This window comes from Vitis riparia, chromosome 6 (genome assembly GCF_004353265.1).
Source record: "Vitis riparia cultivar Riparia Gloire de Montpellier isolate 1030 chromosome 6, EGFV_Vit.rip_1.0, whole genome shotgun sequence".
In the NCBI taxonomy this organism is placed as follows: domain Eukaryota; kingdom Viridiplantae; phylum Streptophyta; class Magnoliopsida; order Vitales; family Vitaceae; genus Vitis; species Vitis riparia.
In genome coordinates this window covers 14,764,594-14,784,492 of record NC_048436.1, presented here as the reverse complement: position 1 = coordinate 14,784,492, position 19,899 = coordinate 14,764,594, and the positions used below count along the sequence as shown (strand labels likewise).

The 19,899-nt window shown below is 37.6% G+C and overlaps 1 protein-coding gene across 2 annotated transcripts in view; it reads right to left on the bottom strand.

Moving 5' to 3' along the window:
- Nucleotides 1-19,899, bottom strand: part of LOC117915634 (E3 ubiquitin-protein ligase listerin) — a 35,164-nt gene that overhangs the window by 9,764 nt on the left and 5,501 nt on the right. Inside the window, exons 4-11 of one of the 2 annotated variants that reach the window (XM_034831247.1) lie at nucleotides 13,001-13,078; nucleotides 10,448-10,539; nucleotides 9,434-9,536; nucleotides 8,939-9,091; nucleotides 7,513-8,171; nucleotides 6,880-7,369; nucleotides 4,585-5,111; nucleotides 3,312-4,050 (exon numbers count right to left, since the gene is read on the bottom strand). In XM_034831247.1, coding sequence (XP_034687138.1) covers nucleotides 3,312-4,050; nucleotides 4,585-5,111; nucleotides 6,880-7,369; nucleotides 7,513-8,171; nucleotides 8,939-9,091; nucleotides 9,434-9,536; nucleotides 10,448-10,539; nucleotides 13,001-13,078 — 2,841 coding nt within the window. Of the gene's footprint in view, nucleotides 1-3,311; nucleotides 4,051-4,584; nucleotides 5,112-6,879; nucleotides 7,370-7,512; nucleotides 8,172-8,938; nucleotides 9,092-9,433; nucleotides 9,537-10,447; nucleotides 10,540-13,000; nucleotides 13,079-19,899 lie in introns of those variants that run through there. The other variant, XM_034831248.1, reaches the window with a different exon arrangement.

Below are 19,899 nucleotides of genomic sequence, written 5' to 3'. Positions count from 1 at the left end.
CTCACACCCGTGCAGCCTCTTCTGATTTACCACTCAAAGTATTTGGTTGCACGGCATTCGTTCATGTGTATCCTCAAAATCGTAGCAAATTTGCTCCTCGAGCGAATAAGTGCATTTTCCTAGGGTATTCTTCAACCCAAAAAGGGTACAAATGCTATTCTCCAACCAACAAAAGATTTTACACCACCATGGACGTCTCTTTCTTTGAACATGTCTTCTTCTATCCCAAATCTCATGTTCAGGGGGAGAGCATGAATGAACATCAAGTTTGGGAGTCTCTTCTTGAGGGTGTACCTTCTTTTCACTCAGAGTCACCAAATCCTCTTCAATTCGCGCCCACTGAGTTGTCTACACCCATACCGTCATCAGTCCAGCCATCTCCTGTGACCATCCAGTCTCCCATGCCTATTCAACCTATAGCCCCACAACTTGCTAATGAGAACTTACAAGTTTACATCAGGAGGAGGAAAAGACAGGAATTAGAGCACGGACCACAGTCAACATGTGGCCAATATATTGACTCCAATTCAAGTCTTCCTGAAGAGAACATAGGTGAGGATAGGGCTGGAGAGGTGTTAATTCCCAGCATTGATGATTCTACTCTGCCGATTGCATTGAGGAAGGGTGTTAGGAGATGTACAGATCACCCAATTGGGAATTATGTTACATATGAAGGGCTATCACCATCTTACAGAGCATTTGCTACTTCTCTTGATGATACTCAGGTTCCCAACACAATACAAGAGGCATTAAAAATTTCAGAATGGAAGAAGGCAGTACAAGATGAGATTGATGCACTTGAGAAGAATGGGACGTGGACTATCACAGATTTGCCGGTTGGGAAGAGGCCCGTGGGGTGCAAGTGGATTTTCACCATAAAATACAAAGCAGATGGATCAGTCGAGAGATTCAAGGCTCGTTTGGTAGCTAGAGGGTTTACGCAATCCTATGGGATAGACTATCAGGAGACTTTTGCTCCTGTTGCAAAACTGAACACTATCAGGATTCTTCTCTCATTGGCTGTCAATCAAGATTGGTGCTTGCAACAACTGGACATAAAAAATGCGTTTCTAAATGGTGACCTAGAAGAGGAAGTCTACATGGAAATACCACCTGGTTTCGAAGGAAGTATGGCAAAGAATCAGGTTTGCAAACTCCAAAAATCCTTGTACGGCCTTAAACAATCTCCCCGAGCCTGGTTTGATAGATTCACAAAAGCAGTCCTGAAGCTGGGCTACAAACAAGGTCAGGCTGATCATACTCTATTTGTCAAGAAGTCTCATGCCGGGAAAATGGCCATATTGATAGTCTATGTTGATGATATTATTCTATCTGGGAATGATATGGAGGAATTACAGAATTTGAAGAAGTATTTGTCAGAGGAGTTTGAAGTTAAAGACCTTGGAAATTTGAAATATTTCCTTGGTATGGAAGTGGCTAGATCAAGGAAGGGAATTGTAGTCTCTCAAAGAAAATACATACTCGATCTTCTTAAGGAGACCGGTATGCTTGGATGCAAACCAATTGATACTCCTATGGATAGTCAGAAGAAACTTGGTATCGAGAAAGAAAGTACACCGGTAGATAGGGGGAGATATCAGCGGCTCGTCGGGCGCTTGATTTATCTCTCACACACTCGGCCAGATATTGGCTTTGCAGTGAGTGCTGTAAGTCAATTCATGCACAGCCCCACTGAGGAACACATGGAAGCAGTCTACAGGATTCTTAGATATTTAAAACTGACACCAGGGAAAGGTCTATTCTTCAGAAAGACAGAGAACCGTGACACTGAAGTATACTCAGATGCGGATTGGGCAGGAAACATCATTGACAGGCGGTCTACTTCTGGATATTGTTCTTTTGTCTGGGGAAATCTTGTTACCTGGAGGAGTAAGAAGCAATCAGTTGTAGCCAGAAGTAGTGCAGAAGCTGAGTACAGAGCTCTTGCACAGGGAATCTGTGAAGGGATTTGGATAAAAAGGGTTCTTAGTGAACTGGGGCAAACGAGTTCATCTCCAATTCTGATGATGTGTGATAATCAGGCAGCTATAAGCATAGCAAAGAACCCCGTGCGTCATGACAGGACCAAGCACGTTGAGATTGACAGACACTTCATCACAGAGAAGGTGACTAGTGAGACGGTTAGATTGAACTATGTTCCTACCAAGCACCAAACCGCAGACATCCTCACCAAAGCTTTACCTAGGCCTAACTTTGAAGACTTAACTTGCAAGCTGGGATTATATGATATATATTCTCCAGCTTGAGGGGGAGTGTTGAAATTTGGCATTCAAAGTTAGAGTTTTTTAATTTAGGAAAGTATTTTAGGAATAAAGAAGGAGAGATCATTTAGGATGATTCAGTTTCCTAATTTTAGGAGAGAATCAAGTTAGATTGATTTTTTCTTATTCAGTCAGTTGTGTATATATATGTGTATGGTGCGTACCTAAAGAATCAATAAAGGAATTCAGAAATTCTTCAGTACCTATCCAGTCTTTGAGCATATCTTCTGAGCCATCCTGTCTCTTTAACCCTAACCCATCTTCATCGTGGAAACAAGTACAAAAGAAAGGCTATCTACCATTCTAAACAACTCGTGTTTTTTATTCTAATGCACTAAGACTTCTGAAATTCAAAATTCAAAATTCAAACATCCTCAATGCAAATATAATATCGTTATAGGAAAAGACTAAAAGATTAATCACTAAAAAGAAAGGAAATATCAACAGAATCTGAAATCTAACTTAACACTTCATTTAAATCCTAGTATAGTTAAGTCCTTTCTAGAGTTCATCATCACATCTTACGCCTGAGGAGAAATGTTCAATAGATTCAGATAATTAATACTAGTCTAGTGGGTAGGTGAATACTGGTTAGTAATGACAGGACCCTTTGAAATGGATTCTAATATTACATTTTCCACATGAAGATTTTCTGCTAAACAAATAAGAAAATTAATCCAATCATAAAAAGAAAAGTTTCAAGAGAAATGTAACAAATTAGAGGAACTGCAGAGTGCATATGTATTGAGGGATGAGAGAAGGTAAAAGTTGACACAACTACCAACACTATAACAATGACCAAGCCAAATGTTTGCTTATTAACAATATAGAAAGGAAAATATTCAACACTTTTGAGAGCACTAGTCAAAGCATGTTTGTCTCAATCCAGAGGGACAAGAATGAAAAGAAAAGATTTTGACAGAGGATTTTGAGGAAATAAACAAGTAAAACAACAACAACAAAATCAATGCATCACTCTTCTAATTTTATCATACAAGCAAGTAAAAAAATTCCAAAAATGATACTCACATTAGTCTTAATAGAAATTTCTTTAATTTTCAAGGAGGCTGATCTTTTTGCACAGCCAGAATCTGGCATGATCCACAAAGGCCACACATCACTATTAGCTAGAAAAAGGTCCAAGAAATTCTGCTCTTGATATTGGTCCTGACAGAGACATTCAAGAACTTCAGCCATCCACAGAAAGCACAAAGATGTGATCTCATTAGCATTTACTTTATCTTCCTTGAAAATGGCAGACCTGATAGTCAGAATCAAAATACTTCCCAACTTTTTCTGATTGGGTATGCTGAGACTTTGCCAGAATGTATTGTTTATCTTACCACGCAAAGAAAGTAAAGCTTCACCAAAATTCATCCTTGCCTTTGTTATTTCCATTGATTGATCATCAAATGCATTATCCAATGCTCTTGCCATATTACACTCCCAACCAATAATAAATAATGCAGCTGAAAGACATGGAACTACCTCACTTCCCTCACAAAATGTCTGTAAGCAAAAGAAGCTACCATCAAGTATTTCAAGAGCAAACTGAGTTGCCTCCAGCATGTTAACAGAAGATTCCAGCTCTGTCATGGAATCTACTGCCGTAGGAGCTAATAAAGAACCCGCATCCTTAACCCATATAAAAGAGGAGGTCATTATAAAAGTCAGTAACTTTTTGAGGACATCCTCAAAAATCAGGATCATTGCATCTCTGGATAGAAAAGAAGCCTGATCATCTTCAACTGAGCCACCAAGGACAGCCCTGACACATAAGACCAAAAGCTCAGAATATGGATAAGAAGAATTGAACCCTTAGATCCAAAAATTCACACTTAATTTGAGTAAGGACCAAGGGCAATAAATGGAAGTTCTACGCCCATTGCCGGGGCTCATTTCCAATACTTTCATATATGGTCTTTTTCCACCTTCATTTTTCATATATAAATCTTGGTGCAAACATTTTTTTAAGGCAAGTATTTATCAATTTTATGATTACTGGTTTAAACATTCAACCCAACAAAATTATTTAGAAAGAGAACCTTATGGAAGGAAAGAAACAATTCCCATTTCTTAATTTCTAAGAGCAACCATAAGGTTTGATTTTATTCACTATTAGTTTCAATCTAAATGAAGATAGCCTGTATTACATCCCTGATATCTGATTCATTAGGATAGTAATCCAGGGTTAATTCTCTGAAAAAAAAAATACCAAATTGAATAGTTTAACAGTTTGTCATCAAGAGAGATAAGTTATAGATGATCCATATATGTTGCATCAAAATTTACGTTCACATACCGGATAAACCGAGAATCAGAAGTTCCATAGGGAGGAAGAGAACAGGCAACAGATATTGCAGCTAAATCAAGAAGCTCGTGATGCCAGTGGTCTGGCTGGCAGCCTTGGTGATGATTGAAATCCACTCCCACCTTTCGCTTCTTAAGTTTCTCTCTTGCTTTTTCCATGAGAATTGCCAAAACTGCTATTTGGTTAGAATCTAGAGACCCAGGCTTAGCTCCACAACATTCTAGCTTTGTTGCATATGTGATAACTATACACCACTGCTCAGCAAAAGATTCATCTTCAAATAACGCAAGCAAGAGATCTAGTTGAGCACTGATAGAGGAATCATGTCCAAGCAAACACCAAGGAGTAAATAATTCCTTGAATACTTGCAAAAAATCCTCTTGGCCCAATTTTTCTCCCCCATCATGAGAGAGATGGCCAAAAGAAAGTGCCTTATTGCAGATAAGTTCTTGGATTATCTTGCGTGGTCCAAATACAGAAACCGCAACTGAGAAAAGTCTCACAGCATCTGGTGAGGCCTGACATCACAAAGATCAAACATAAGAATGACTATTTTATGTAAGAACAGATGGAATATGCACACTGCATAAATATTATCTATGTATATATATATATATAACACCCTGAGCTTTGGGTCCCCATGGAGAGTCCTAAGGGCTTGGCCATGCAAGGTTCCTCAGTTTAAATTCATTAGAATGTAATTGATGTCTCAAACAATCTGGAAACTCATTCGACAAATTTTAGTATTATCTCATTTCCAGCTACATATGTATATGTTTACATGGGCTAACACATATTGGATTAGATCCAGTCTTTGTATAAAACCGGCAGATGTTGGCAAGTGTTTCAAGAAATTGCCAAGCACATTTGAAAGACACTTCTCAAACCTCCAAATAAACTTCATCAGTGTTAGATTGAATGTGGAGGCCATATGTATGTTCAAATATATGCTTATATTTTTTAAACAAGATTTCAGAGAGAACAGAGGAATACAAAATTCAGGCTCTAATTATAGAGTAAAAGAGGCAGTTGAAAGAGTTTAGAACTCTAAACTAGACACTTTCTAAAAGCAACATAAGATCCCTAGTTGACTCGAACTGGAGAAACAAAAAAATGGTTAAAAATAGAAGGTATCTAATGAAACTCTATTTAGAACTAAAAAGACTAAACCATATAGAGACTTCATGGAAGACCCGGAACAACTCAACTTAGAAACTAAAGTGAATGTATTTCAACTTCCAAAAGAAATACTAAAATCAGGATCTCAGACTTCTGAACAGATCTAACTCATAGAGACATCTAGCCTGTGACAAATGGACAATACTAAAATAAGTTGGTCAAAGGGCACACTACTTGCTGGTGGCAAAATATGGATTGCCTGTTAGCAATTGGTCACATCCTTGGGCTTCACCTTGCAAACATTGCATTTCTGGTTCAACAAACTGCAGTAGGAGTTTTGGAAATCACTATTTGAGAACTGATTAATGAGAGATTGACCAATCCTAACTCCAAAAGAAGTTACCCCTTTGTGCTTCTAAGAGCTCGTAAAAAATGTAATAGTATATCAGAATGTTAAAGAAATATGACATCAGAAAGCAAAAATGGTACCATTTCAGAACACACTGACCAATATGGCACTTTTGAAGTTCAAAGGTTCTTAGACTGTACTACACAGAAGTTAAAAAGAATATCAATTTCAACCACTATATCAAAGTTGAGAAGATAAATTACCAAAGAAGACATTCATGACTATCGGTATTAATTTAGAAAGGGTGCAAATCAGTAGCAAGCGCAGGAATTTTGCATAAAAAATTTGGGAAATGTATGTTGACAATTATAGATTTTGGAGACATGGAATTAGTGTATTGCCTCATATGAGACCCATACCAGAGCCATCTCCTTGTTTGATTTTCTATGGTTGAAGAAGCCAAAGGGGTTAATCTTTCTGCATCAAGTCAAATGCCCTGCTATCACATATACTCCAGATAGTCCCAACAGGAACTATGTGATTATCAAAGCCAACTTACAGGAGAGCACCTCCCACACCCAGTGACAAGGAAGTAAGCAGGCATGCAGTAGGGTATGTACCCATATGCCTGTTGTGTATGTGTGTCACACTGATGGTAATAAATTGCAAGATAAATTAATTTAAGTGAAATTCTTCATAACAGTAAACTAAATAAACTGATCATATTGATTCTGACAGACCGCAGCAGGAGTTAAAATGGAAGAAAGTATATTGCAATAATTTTTTTAGTAGGCAGAAAGTAGATTGCAACAACTTACAAGTGATCTAATCAATGGGAAAGACTTTGATAACATTGGTCCCACTAAATGAATCAAGGGCCAAGTTTCATCTTTTAGAACTGCATATTGCTCCACCAATAACAAAAATTTGACAATCTGTTCTACATTCTCACTTTTTTCTCTATTCTCAGTTTGCTTCACTATCTCCAGGCAGTTCTCCTGAAATGTTGCACAGAAGGCATAGAGTAGATCACGATCCAGCGAATAAATGCCTGAAAGGATTTCAATAATGCACTTCCCCAGATCTTGTGCATAACTTTTTGGATATTTAATATTCTGTTTTTCCATTGCCCTTTTGTGAACCAGTTGAGTGCTGCTCTCAGAAGGATCCTTGGAATTCCCCAAGAGCACTACATCCTGATTTTTTGAGCTGGAAAATGACATGTACTCATGCCAAAAAAGCTTTACAAGGACACTGTCAATCAGAGTGACTCGAAAATGATGAATGGCATCCACTCCATTACAATATCTGGTATCAAAGAAGGAAATATAATTAGGATCCTGAACAAATGAACATCACAAGAAATTCATGATGATTACACAAGCAAAACAAGATGAAGTAGAACATACATTGCCATCAACAATAAAGGGAGAAAAACTCAACAAACCCACCTTGATGCATTATGTAACCCCCAAAGGAAGCATTCTTTAAATGCCTGGAAAAACGCTACTCGATCTGCATTTGAAGGATTTGATGGGTTCCTTCCTACCCATAAATTCTGGAAAAATTCGAGAAAAAATTTCTCACCCTCTATTTCTTTAGGAGGCAGAGAGTCTAAAAAGAGGACCAAACTTGGATAAGAAATCTGTTGTGATCCAAAACACCCATTCCTAAGAAAATGCCAAAACCGATTTAGTAAGATTTTCTGCACATTCACAGATCTCCAACTGTCAGGAAATCTCTTAGAAAATAGTAGCATTGCATCCCACATTGATGAATGACAAGATGGGTCCTTTTCCTGAAAAGAACCAAGTATTGTGGAAGCAAGAGTTTTCATATTCTCTTCATTAAAAGCATGAGGAATGTTTTTAATACAACTCCTCAGCATTGAATATGTAGCTGACCGAATAGCAGGGCTCTGAGACTTGAGAAAGTCGAGAAAATATCTGTGACTGGAGAATAACTTTTCAGCAAAGGAAATTGCAGTTGCCCTAGCCTTTGAAGCATGTTTTGGCTCAGCAGTGATGCTTTCAAAACCAGGTTTTTCTAATTGCGAGCCCACCAAAATATCAATTAGTGTAGCTAATGCCAACAATGATGAAGAAATCACCTACATGCCAACAAATCCAGAAACACATGGATTCAGAGATGGAGAAATGATAAGCATACATGGAATAAAAGGGAAGCCCAACACAGCAATACAATGACTAGAAAGATGACAATTACAGCAGAAGAGTGTCACCAGAAAATGGATCATTAGTGGGAAGGAAATATACAATATAATGTCAGCTTGAACCCTCTCAACTACGCTTGTACACCCATTACAATGTAATCAGGAGTTACCCACAAGGCTACATGAAATAAGGAGCACTGTTCCATATATTCAAGTTGGATCATCTTTCATTTTCCCATATATTAAAGGGACAATAAAAAATACATGCTACTTGGAGATTCTAGTTCACTGAGTGTTGCTTTTACATTGATAATCTAAATGAAACTGTAAGATTATTCTTGCCCCTTTGATTGGCACCACAACAAGTAAACTCATTAAAGAAATAAACATGGTAAAGCAAGAAGTGGACAGAATACAAATGTTTAAGAATGAACATGCAAGCCACCATTGTGAGGGATGTTCAGGTAATTGAACACTCAACTAGAGTACACTTACGTGAACTATTTATAGCAGGCTACAAAATCAAACCAGTATATGATATCAAAACAACACAAGTTTAAATAGCAATTTCTGGTGATGAAACAGTCATATCTAAATGCAAATAATGTTCTTTTTCTTGATGTACACTTTATACAAAACTGATACTCTCTATTAACCACAAAAAGAAAAGAATGTAGATAAAAAAAGGAACCCCAGATGCATACCTGCTGGTGCATCTCTTCCAATTCATCCAAAGCAGTTACTTTATCAGACATGCTCTGTGGTGTGAGCTTTAGATTTTCATCCAAATACATAAATATCTCAGTTGTGCATAAGATTAAGGCATCTAGTCTCTTTTCTGGAGCTGGAAAGGCAGCCTATAGTAATGATTAAGTAGTTAGAAAACTTGAAAAGGCATCACAGACAACACATCTTTGCCTAGGCCCTATTCAATTGTTTAAAAATTTCTGAAAAATGCATTGACAAGCTACACAATAGATTTAATTGACAGAGAATATGGATATAGACAAATATAACAAACATTAACCGGCCCATCCTTAGAATAAAAAGAATTAAAAAAGAAAAAGGAAAAAAGAAATGCTTTGACACATTTGGAAACATGTATCTATAGAAATGTTGGCAATTATAAGGAATTTCATTCATGTTTTAAATTCACTTTTAATATTAAAAAATATAAGTATAAAGGCAAAAGAGAAAACCTGCAATGAATACTTTGCACCTTGAGCAACCTCAGGAATTTGATCAAACTGAGAAAACCACCATGGTCCCATCAAAGATTTCAGGTGCAATGCTAAATCTCTTCTGAAATACAGTAGTTTCACAAGCAGATTGTCAGGGAATGTAGGGTAAACCTAAATGCTAGAGAAAATCTTTATGGAAGGTTTCACAAAAGTTAAATTCAAAAAAAAAAAAAATAAGCTTGCACATGTAATATGGTATGTGAACATTCAAACTCCCAGAAGATAAGTTAGATGACTGACTTGCAGCAAAAATATGACACCATAAGATCCTCATGCATGGCCCAAGCCATGATTTTCTCTGGATATGCTTTGGTCAGAGAAAATCATTTCCTTTTCTTCCTATACTTCTAATAAATTTTGTTTCCCATGAGAAAGAACCAAAAAAATAAAAAAAATCAGGCCACTGGGAGCACGACTCTGCTCCCTCCAGCAAGGTGTAAGGCTCTTCTCTCCAAACTTAATCCAACCAGAGAAACCATGACCCATTTCCATAACTATACCTTCCAACCTACCTTTGACAATGAGATTTTGAAATATTTGGATTCTACCCAGCCCTTTCAACCTTTCATTGCTTCACCAAACAAAGAGATTCAGGTTGCAACACCTAAACCACCTAATGCACACTATGCTATATCTACAAAATCAAAAGAGCTGTCTCTATAGAGTAGAAAGAGTGAAACGGAGATACTCAAAGCACAGACATATGCTATATCTATAAATCGAAATACCAATCTCTATAAAGTGTAGAGAGAGAGAGAGAGAGAGAGAATCCAATATGCTAATACATATTCCAAATCGCACACATATGCTATGTCTATAACATTTAAAGAGCTTTCGCTATAAAGCATGAATTGTAGATATTAAATCAAAGAATTTCCTCATTAACTGCCATAGAATTTCAGCAAAGTGTTGCCATATACAATAAAAAGAAAAGAAGCAAGCAAAAGTCTACAACACAAGATAAGCTCACACCCGACAGCGAGGACAAGATTAGTCATTGTGTCATGAGTAGCTCGTCGAACCTCTCTATTGTAGTCCATCAAAAGCTTCTTGTATTCAAATGCCTGCATAAGAATAAGCCTTTAAATCCTTTTTTTAATTTTTTTTTTATTTTTTTATAAAAAACAACTTTCAAAACAGCATAAACCATTCAAAAAATAAAGTGTCATAAGAAGTTTTTTTAATTGAAACTATCATCCAGTGTGTCAATATGGAAATGCCAGTAAAGTAATGTCTCTATTAAGTGAAAGATGAAAATGCAATACTAGCTCAGAATTAGTGGTGCATCTACTTTATATACTTGCCAAATGGAGGATTCCTTCTAGAATTATTACATGTATAGAATAAGAAGAATTATAAAAATAATATTGTTAGTAATTAACAAGTTTCTTTCTAAACAATTAATATTTTAAGTATGCTCTAGTGGTACAGGAACTATGTTCTCATCTAATCATTGAAGGTTTTATGTTTTTTGATAGAAAAATTAGAGATTAGAAAGCTGTTCATCAGAGGATAGGATGCAACCCAGATACAAAGGAAGTATGGAAGCATGCCTAAAATAAAGGATAGTCTGAGTACCTATGGGCCACATTCTAATAGATGAGATACTAAAACTTTTGTCAGGTGGTCGCATTGTTGTCTCTAAAAGGGTATAATTCAAAGCTTCTCCGATCTTTCTTATTTTACTCACTTTGCTATGGGTGATTAAACAAAAATGTGCTTTTAGGAAGACATTTTGTGCAATGATTTTCCCTCTAAGGTTCAATACTCAAATCATTTCAAGGTGATGAAGATGAGGGGGTCCACTATCTCCCCTATTTTTGTAGCCTCCTCTACCTCCCCGTCTTGGAACTTTAATTCTCATTGAATATTTTGGACCAGGAAATTAAGAAACTATATTTTCTAAATCTTGTATGGTCTTAAGTGTATTTATTGCTTTCCTACCCTGAAGCGAGGATTAGTCTTTAACCCTTCAAGTTTGTTCTTAGGTAGTTTATTTTTCAAAACTTCTTTCTCTACCAATTTTATTCCTTTTACACGTCCCAACTTTATTTTGGAAATCTAAAACCCATTTTAGAGTAAAGGCCTTTGTGTGGCTCATGACTAATAAGCAAGCTAATACCAATCATATGATCAAGAAGTAATGGATTTGCAAAGCTCCTTAATTGAAGTTGTGTGTTATGTGCAAGGATAGTGGAGAATTAGTTGCTCACCTTTTCCTTCACCACCCAATAACTTTAAGTGTGTGGTGTAGGTTGCCAAGTTAGGGTTTGATTAGATTCCATCCAAAAGTGTGGTGTAGATATTGACTATTTTTCTTTAGAGCTTTTGGGGACCTCCCAAATGCAAGGTTTCATGAAGCATTGCTAGCCTCTCTTTGACCTGAACTATGTGGGAGGAAAGAGGTGAGAATTTTCAAGATTATTGGAGGAATCAAATCCAATTTGAGATTTGTCATCCTACCCCCCACAGCCACCCGCTTCTACAAGTGAAGTCTTCAAAGACACTCATTTGAGCCTTCTATTATTTAACAAGAAACTTGTCTGCAAGTCCAAGAGATAAGTTGAAAAGACTTTTCTCATGTGGTCAGAAGGTAAGGGTTTTGCTATTGAGATTCTAGCTCCTTTGAAGGACCATATGCAGCCTAAAGCTTTAGAGTTTTACAATCTTGTAGTGGAGAAAGATTCCACTGTTCCCATTTTATGGGTAGTGAAGGAAAGAGGCTTATGGAGGTTTGACGGGTGGTTTCTCTAAATTTTTTATATCACTAAGCCAATCAAGTGGCAGATCTTTTAGCCAAAAAAAGGGAACAAAACTTTTGCCAACTGTTCAAGGATTTTTTGCCTCCTTGAATTGTAATGGGTGATGCTTTGGCTTGTTTTGGCCATCTTCCTCAGCTATATAGCTTGTTTTGCAGCTCTTTTTGAAGATTTTATCCTTTTTTTAATTGTTTTGGCATACAGTAGAAGGATTTGTCTTCCTTTCTCACCTCTCTCTCTCCCCCTCAAGAAACTTGTCAGATTCTCTCACAGTCATACCATATTGTATATGCATGCTTATTTGTGAAGCAATGTACAATATGCATAAGTTGTCTACATGATGCAAATTGTGCTTTATGTGATTTAGACAATGCTTGCTAGTTGAACAACTAACAAAACGTTCTTCCAAAACCTTAAAACTAAAATGTTTATTTGAAGTCTACAACCACAACCAAACATGATTCCTTCCTAATTTAAACCATTTTACTTTGTTCTACCTTTCTTCCCAACTTCCAAATCCCTCTTCTGTCTGCTTCAGTAGGTCAATAATATGCTGATCAGATCATTGGTAAAATACAGCATTCAAATGGTAATAGATATTAGATACCAACAACCAGGGAGGGCGAGGAATGATAGCATTTCAACTGTAGTTTTTTCAGATATCTCAATAGGAAGAGCATATGAAATGGATTATAAGATGCATATATTGACCATCATTCTAAACAAAAAAGGTTAAAAAAAAAAAAAAAAGGAAAGAAATTCATACCCATTGTGGAATGATCAGTACTATTTCCTTTCCAGATTTCTGCTTGAGCAGCATAGATAAACATGTCAAAGCTTTAAGCTGTAGAAGAACCAAAAGTCAACGAATTTAACCAGATAATGAGAAACAAATGCAAGTTAAACACAGATTGAACTAAACTTGTGGGCCTGTGATCCACTCATTTTCCTTGTGTAAATATCCACTTCAACAGTAAGTTAATAGAATCCATGAAGCGAAAATTTATTATTTATGACCTGGCTTTTTCTATGGCATAGAGGAGTGACTCTTTGGTGCCCTATTGACAAGATTAGGGAATATTTAATAAAGAAATAAAAAATAAAAAAAATAAAACATTTTAAAAAAGTTTAAAAATAAATAAAAATTTCAAATGAAAATAATGTTATTAAATAGGAAAAGAAAAAAAAAATCAAGGAATGAGAACAAAGTTAAGAAAACCAATAAAAAAAATTCAAGTGGTTTAATACCATCAATTTAGCAAAAAAATAGTAATGAAAATAAAAAAAGCAACTCATGCCACTGAGGTCAGTATTTTATTAAAACTGGAAGAAGGCATCTGTCAAAAAATTAAAACTAGAAGAAGGCTAAACAAATTCTTTGAAGAGGAGCATCCCACAACTCAGCATTCTTTTTGATAAGCAAGCAAGGAAATATTATAAATATCAAATGAAGAAGCTTTCTATGAGGGTAGAAGGTACACATGGCGTATGCAATGGGTACCCAAAGGCTTTGCCAGGAAGAGAGAGAACACAAAAAAACTAGTCCCTCCCTCAATTAGATCACACCCAATCTATAAAATCAACTAAAGGCATTGAGTCTTCTTCTATGAACATGTTAACCCATAACACTAGATTTCTAAGGAAAAAGCATTGTGTCAATTGAATTGACCACTCTTCATTTTCAAACCTCTTTGATACTTTTTTTTTTCTCTCCAAAATGTCCAAAAAACTGCATATGGAAAAGGCTCTCTAAACCTTTTTGCATCTTCTTTCCATAAAAAGGTCATGCCAACTTAATAGAGTCTCTCTAACCATAAAAAGAGGGACCCAAGCAATGTTGAACAAAGATAACATAAGCTGTAATAATGCCCTTACTTTAGTACAATGTAGGAGAATATGATCAATTAATTCCTTTTCACTCTTGCAAAGGAGATATCTATTTGCCAATAACCCCTCCGATGAGGATGAATCTTCAAGATATATATCAAGAAAGGGAATTAGTATTAGTTGTAATTAAAGTAGGATTAATATTACTTAGAATTAAATTAGGATTAATATTTGTTGGAATCAAATTAGGATTAGCTAGTTAAGTTATAATATAATTAGAATTTGAGTCGTGATAGGTTATTAGAGTCATAGTAGACTTTGGATGTTGTAATTAGAATTAAAATTAGAATCATAATAGGTTATTAGAGTCCTAGTAGACTTTGGATTTCTTAGAAAAACCTATAAATAGGTTAATCAATATAAATCAAAGGGATGAATTGATATTAATAATATTATATTTTTTTTTCATTGCAAGGTTGCAACCCTCAATGGTGAGACTCCCTTGATTTTCTTCTAGGTGAGACTCCTAGAAGGCTTTAGTGAGAATCTAAGGTTTTCGATCTTTTCTTCGTTGTTTTTTTCTTTCTCTCTATTTCTTATCTTATATTTTTCTCTACCATAAAATTTATTCTTTGTTCCTCTCCTTACACCCTAAAAATAAAACCCTAGCCCACCTACCCTTGAGTGTAGGCAACCATCCTAGGGTTGTCCTACATCAATTTTGGTATCAGAGCAAAAATTCTTGGCATGAAGGCTTATGTAATTGAGGAGAGGAGAAACATATGCAAACATGGTTGAAGGCTACAACTTTTGTATGCAGCCATTGGTGAACATACCAAGGCTAAATGAAAAGGAGGATTGGCGACGTACTAGCATCTTCCAAACTCGTGTTGCTTGTCAAGGGAGACTATGTACTTTGATTATTGATGGAGGTAGTTGTTCTAATCTAACTTTAGAGGAGCTTGTAGAGAAGCTTAATTGAAAGACAGAAGATCATCCAAATCCCTATCAAATAGCATGGGTAAATGACACATCTATTTTGGTGAGTTCTCATTGTCTAGTGACGTTTAATTTCAGTAATAATTTTGAGTTATCAGCATGGTGTGATGTTTTTCCGATGAAAGTTGCTCATATTATGCTTGGCTTTTTGATGAAAGGGTCCAACATGATGGATATGAGAACACTTACACACTTGTGCGCAATAGGCGTAAGAAGATCCTTCGTCCAATGAAGGAAATTCCACCACATTAGCAACCAGAGGAAAAATTAGCACCCTTGAAACTAGAAGAGTCATCAAATATTCTTACTAAAAAGCAAGTCGAAGTTACTAGAAAGGAGGAATAAATCATCAATGATGAATCTAGAAAAAAAGAGGTGATGAAACTAATCCTAGATCAACCAATAGAAGAGCTCAAAGAAGTTGAAGAAGTTTCAGAAGAATCGATGTTTGACTTCCCAAAGCCAAACATTATCATGAGTGGTAGCAAACATGAAGAAACTGCTGAAATTTCTTTTGAATATAAGGAATTCAAGAATCTTATTCTTTTACAAAACAATTTACAAGAAGAGTGTGAGAAACAACTTTCCACAAGCTTGTTGAAGACACATAATTATTTAGAGAATTATCAACTTGTTGTACAACATCAAAAAGTTTTTCAAAGTCTAGTATTTATCTTGCATGAAATTGAACAAGTTCCAGAGATTTTGAGATCCTGTCTTACCATGGGAAAGAGACGATGAAAAAAGAAAGGGTGGAAGGCATTGCTCGGAATTTTAATTGATCGTGGAAAATCATTAAAACTTGAGGTTGAGTTTTTTTCATGTCAGGGGGAATTGATAAGGATGAATCTTCAAGATATATATCAAGAAAAGGAATTAGTATTAGTTGTAACTTGGAATTAAATTAGGATTAATATTTGTTGGAATCAAATTAGGATTAGCTAGTTAAGTAATAATATAATTAGAATTTAAGTCATGATAGGTTATTAGAGTCTTAGTAGACTTTGGATGTTGTAATTAGAATTAGAATCATAATAGATTATTAGACTCCTAGTAAACTTTGGATTTCTTAGAGAGAAGCCTATAAATTTTTTTTTTGATAAGTAAATAAATTTTATTAAAAAAAGAGACGCTAAAATAGCGACTCTAAGTATACAATACCTATACACCCGCCTTCAAAAAGGCCAAAAGACAAAGAGAACCGAATACCACAAACCTACTTAGAACCCAACCAATCAATAAAATTAGCTATAGTTAGAGGGCAATCGTCTATGAACAACTTAGCCTCAGCCCAGAAAGTAAGAATAAAAGAGTGTTTCAGTCTCTGAATTGACAACGATTCATCCTTGAAAGCCAATCTATTCCTCTCCTTCCAAACCGTCCAAAAAATGTGAAGAGGAGCAGCTCTCCACGCCTTCTTGCGATTTTTGCCCAGGAAAAAACCATTCCAACTTAGAAGGGTCTCTCTAACTGAAAAAGGCAAAACCCAAGACACCCCAAATAAAGCAAAAAGAAGATCCCATAACGCCCTTGTTCTTGAACAATGAAGAAGAAGATGGTTTATGTTCTCCTCTTTCTCAAGACACATAAAGCATCTATTTGCCAAGGCCCATCCTCTTTTCTGGACCATATCCAATATTAAGGCTTTGCCCCACGTAGCCTCCCATGCAAAGAAGCTAATCTTGGGCTGCACATTCACATTCCAAATAAAGCTTGAAGGAAACAAAGATGAACCACCCGCTTCAAGGGCTACATAGAGAGACTGGACCGAGAATTTACCACTCTTGGTTTCAGTCCAGGACACCGTATCCTCCACATCCTCAATAACTCTTTTACTCTGAATCCTCTCCATAAATCTTTCCGCCTCCTCTACCTCCCAATCATTGAACGCTCTTAAAAAACAGGGGTTCCAACCCCCCCACCAACCCCCCTCAGTCAAGGGATCCCATATATCTACCACCCACGCTTCCTTCTCAACCGTCAAAGCAAAAAGAGAGGGAAAGGACATACACAGAGGAGACTCCCCACACCATCTATCCCTCCAAAAACTCACCCTTCTCCCATTACCAACTATGAAAGCCAACCTATCACTCACCAACTTCCAATCCACCCTTATTCCTTTCCACAAACCCATACCATGAGCCTCTCTCACTTCCCGCGAGTACCATCCCCCTTTATCTTCTCCATACTTCCCTCTAATCACTTGATTCCACAAGGCCTCTCTCTCATTTGCGAAACGCCAATTCCATTTAGCAAGAAGAGTCTTGTTGAGAAGGGAAAGGCTTTTGACCCCCAATCCTCCTTTCGACTTACTTAAACACACCAACTCCCATCTTACTAAATGAGGCTTTCGCTCCAGATTGCCCCCACCCCATAGGAAGTCCCTTTGGTAAGCACAACAATGACATTAAATAGATGGGTAAATTCGATAACGTACTACAAATGAGAGTCGCCCTTCCTCCCTTGGATAAATATTGTCTCTTCCACATGGTTAACCTTCTTCGGAAGCGCTCTTCCACACCATCCCAAACTGTAACAGACTTAAAAGGAGCACCCAGGGGCATTCCCAAATAGGTGGTTGGAAGACTACCCAGACTACAACCAAAATCCCAAGCAAGATCATCCATATTCTCCACCCTCCCTACTGGAATTAGTTCACTTTTTTCCAAATTTATTCTCAATCCTGAAGCAGCCTCAAACCACATAAGAAGCCAACTGAGGTAAGTCAACTGATCTTGTGAAGGTTTACAAAACACCAGTGTATCATCTGCAAACAACAAGTGGGAAATTAGGACCCCTTCTTCGCTCTAACCCTTCACCCTACAACCTGATAAAAAATCTCCCTCTACCGCCCTTTTGATGAAGGCACTAAAGACCTCCATAGCTATGACAAAGAGGTAGGGGGAAAGGGGATCACCCTGTCTCAAACCCTTGGAGCTTTGGAAGAAGCCCGTAGGGGTTCCATTGACCATCATTGAGAAACTTGCAGTTGATATGCACCACTGAATCCACCTAATCCATTTCTCCCCAAAACCCATTTTCTTCATGACTGTGAGAATAAAATTCCAGTCCACTTTATCATACGCCTTCTCTATATCTAGTTTGCACAAAATGCCACTCTCATTATTCTTAAGGGTCGAATCAATGGCTTCATTGGCTATCAACACTGCATCTAGGATTTGTCTACCTTCCACAAACACCCCTTGAGCTTTGGAGACCACTTTTCCAACCACCTTTTTTAGCCTATTAGCTAATACCTTGGCCAACCACTTGTACAAGCTTCCCACCAAGCTTATAGGCCTATAATCCCCTAAAGCTTCAGCCCCTGCTTTTTTTGGAATTAAGACCATGAAGGTTGCGTTTAGGCTTTTAACTCAGCCTTCACGAAATCCCAAGCAAAATGCCAAAAAGCCATAGAGAATCCATTTGGCCCCGGGGCTTTATCCCCATTACAGCCCACTAGAGCGTCGAAAACCTCCTCTTCCGTAAAAGGAGTCTCCAATGCACTAGCATCCAAAGATTCCAACATCTTAAACTGCAGCCCGGTAACAGAAGGGCGTCATTCCCTCGGGTTAGACAACGTCTTAAAAGCATTGGCAATCCCTTCCCTAATATCATTCTCCTCCGTAAGCCAAGCTCCGTTAATCTTAATTTTGTCCACGTTATTCCTCCTCCTGTGTGCGTTGGCCATTTTGTGGAAGAAACCGGTATTTCTATCTCCCTCTTTCAGCCACACTTCCCTAGATTTTTGCCTCCACGTGATTTCTTCAAGTAAGACCCATTTTTTATATTCTTCCTTCACTTCGTTTCTAGCTTCCAGCTCTTCCAACGACAGCCTACTGGTTTTCTCCTTTGCATCCCAATACTCCATCTGCTCCAGAGCAGTATTCTTTCTATATTCAACCCTTCCAAAGGTGTTTCTGTTCCACTCCTTCAGCTTAGCCTTCAGAAATTTTAGTTTTTTAGCCAAGATAAAACTTGGGGATCCACTGAAGCTGCCTTCCTCCCACCAATGCTTCAATAGATACTTTACACCTTCCACTTTCAACCACATATTCTCGAATCTAAACGGGGTAGGAACTCTTCTCAGACCCCCTCCGTCCATAAGAAGCGGAAAGTGATCGGACACGGGTCTTGGAAGAAAAAACTGTCTCGCATCTCCAAAGTGACTGTCCCACCCCTCATTAACCAAAAAGCGATCCAACCTTGAAAAAGATTGGTTATCCGCTCCTCCAGTCCAAGTAAAAGGGCCCCCCACCATGGGTAGATCCTTTAACTCTAGATCTTCTATCACTTCTGAGAACCTTCTCATGATTGAATTCAAGCTCCCTCCTCTGTTGTGCTCTTCCGGTCTCAGAATGGCATTAAAATCCCCTGCAACGCACCACGGCCCATTCCAAAGCCCCTTAATGGCCCCCAGTTCTTCCCAAAAACTCTCCCTCTTCCTCCTCAAAGTTGGCCCATAAACCCCTGTAAACGTCCATATAAAACCATCCTCGCAGCTCTTAAAAGTGCACGAAATAGAGAACAATCCTTTTTGCATGTCAACCAACTCCAACACCCTGTTGTCCCAAATCACCACTATTCCTCCGACTGCACCCCTTGAGACAGCTCCCCATTCAAGGAACCTGCCCACTCCTAAACTCCGAACAATGCCCGTTGACATTTCCTGAATCTTGGTTTCCTATAGGCAAACCAAGTCCACCCTATTTTTCCTAATCAAAGCTTTGATCACCTTCCTCTTGTCGCAATTATTAGCCCCTCTTACATTCCAAGTAAGCATGCAGAGCTTCATTTAGGCCTACTCGTGCTCCCCCCCCCCCCCCCCCCCCCCCCCCC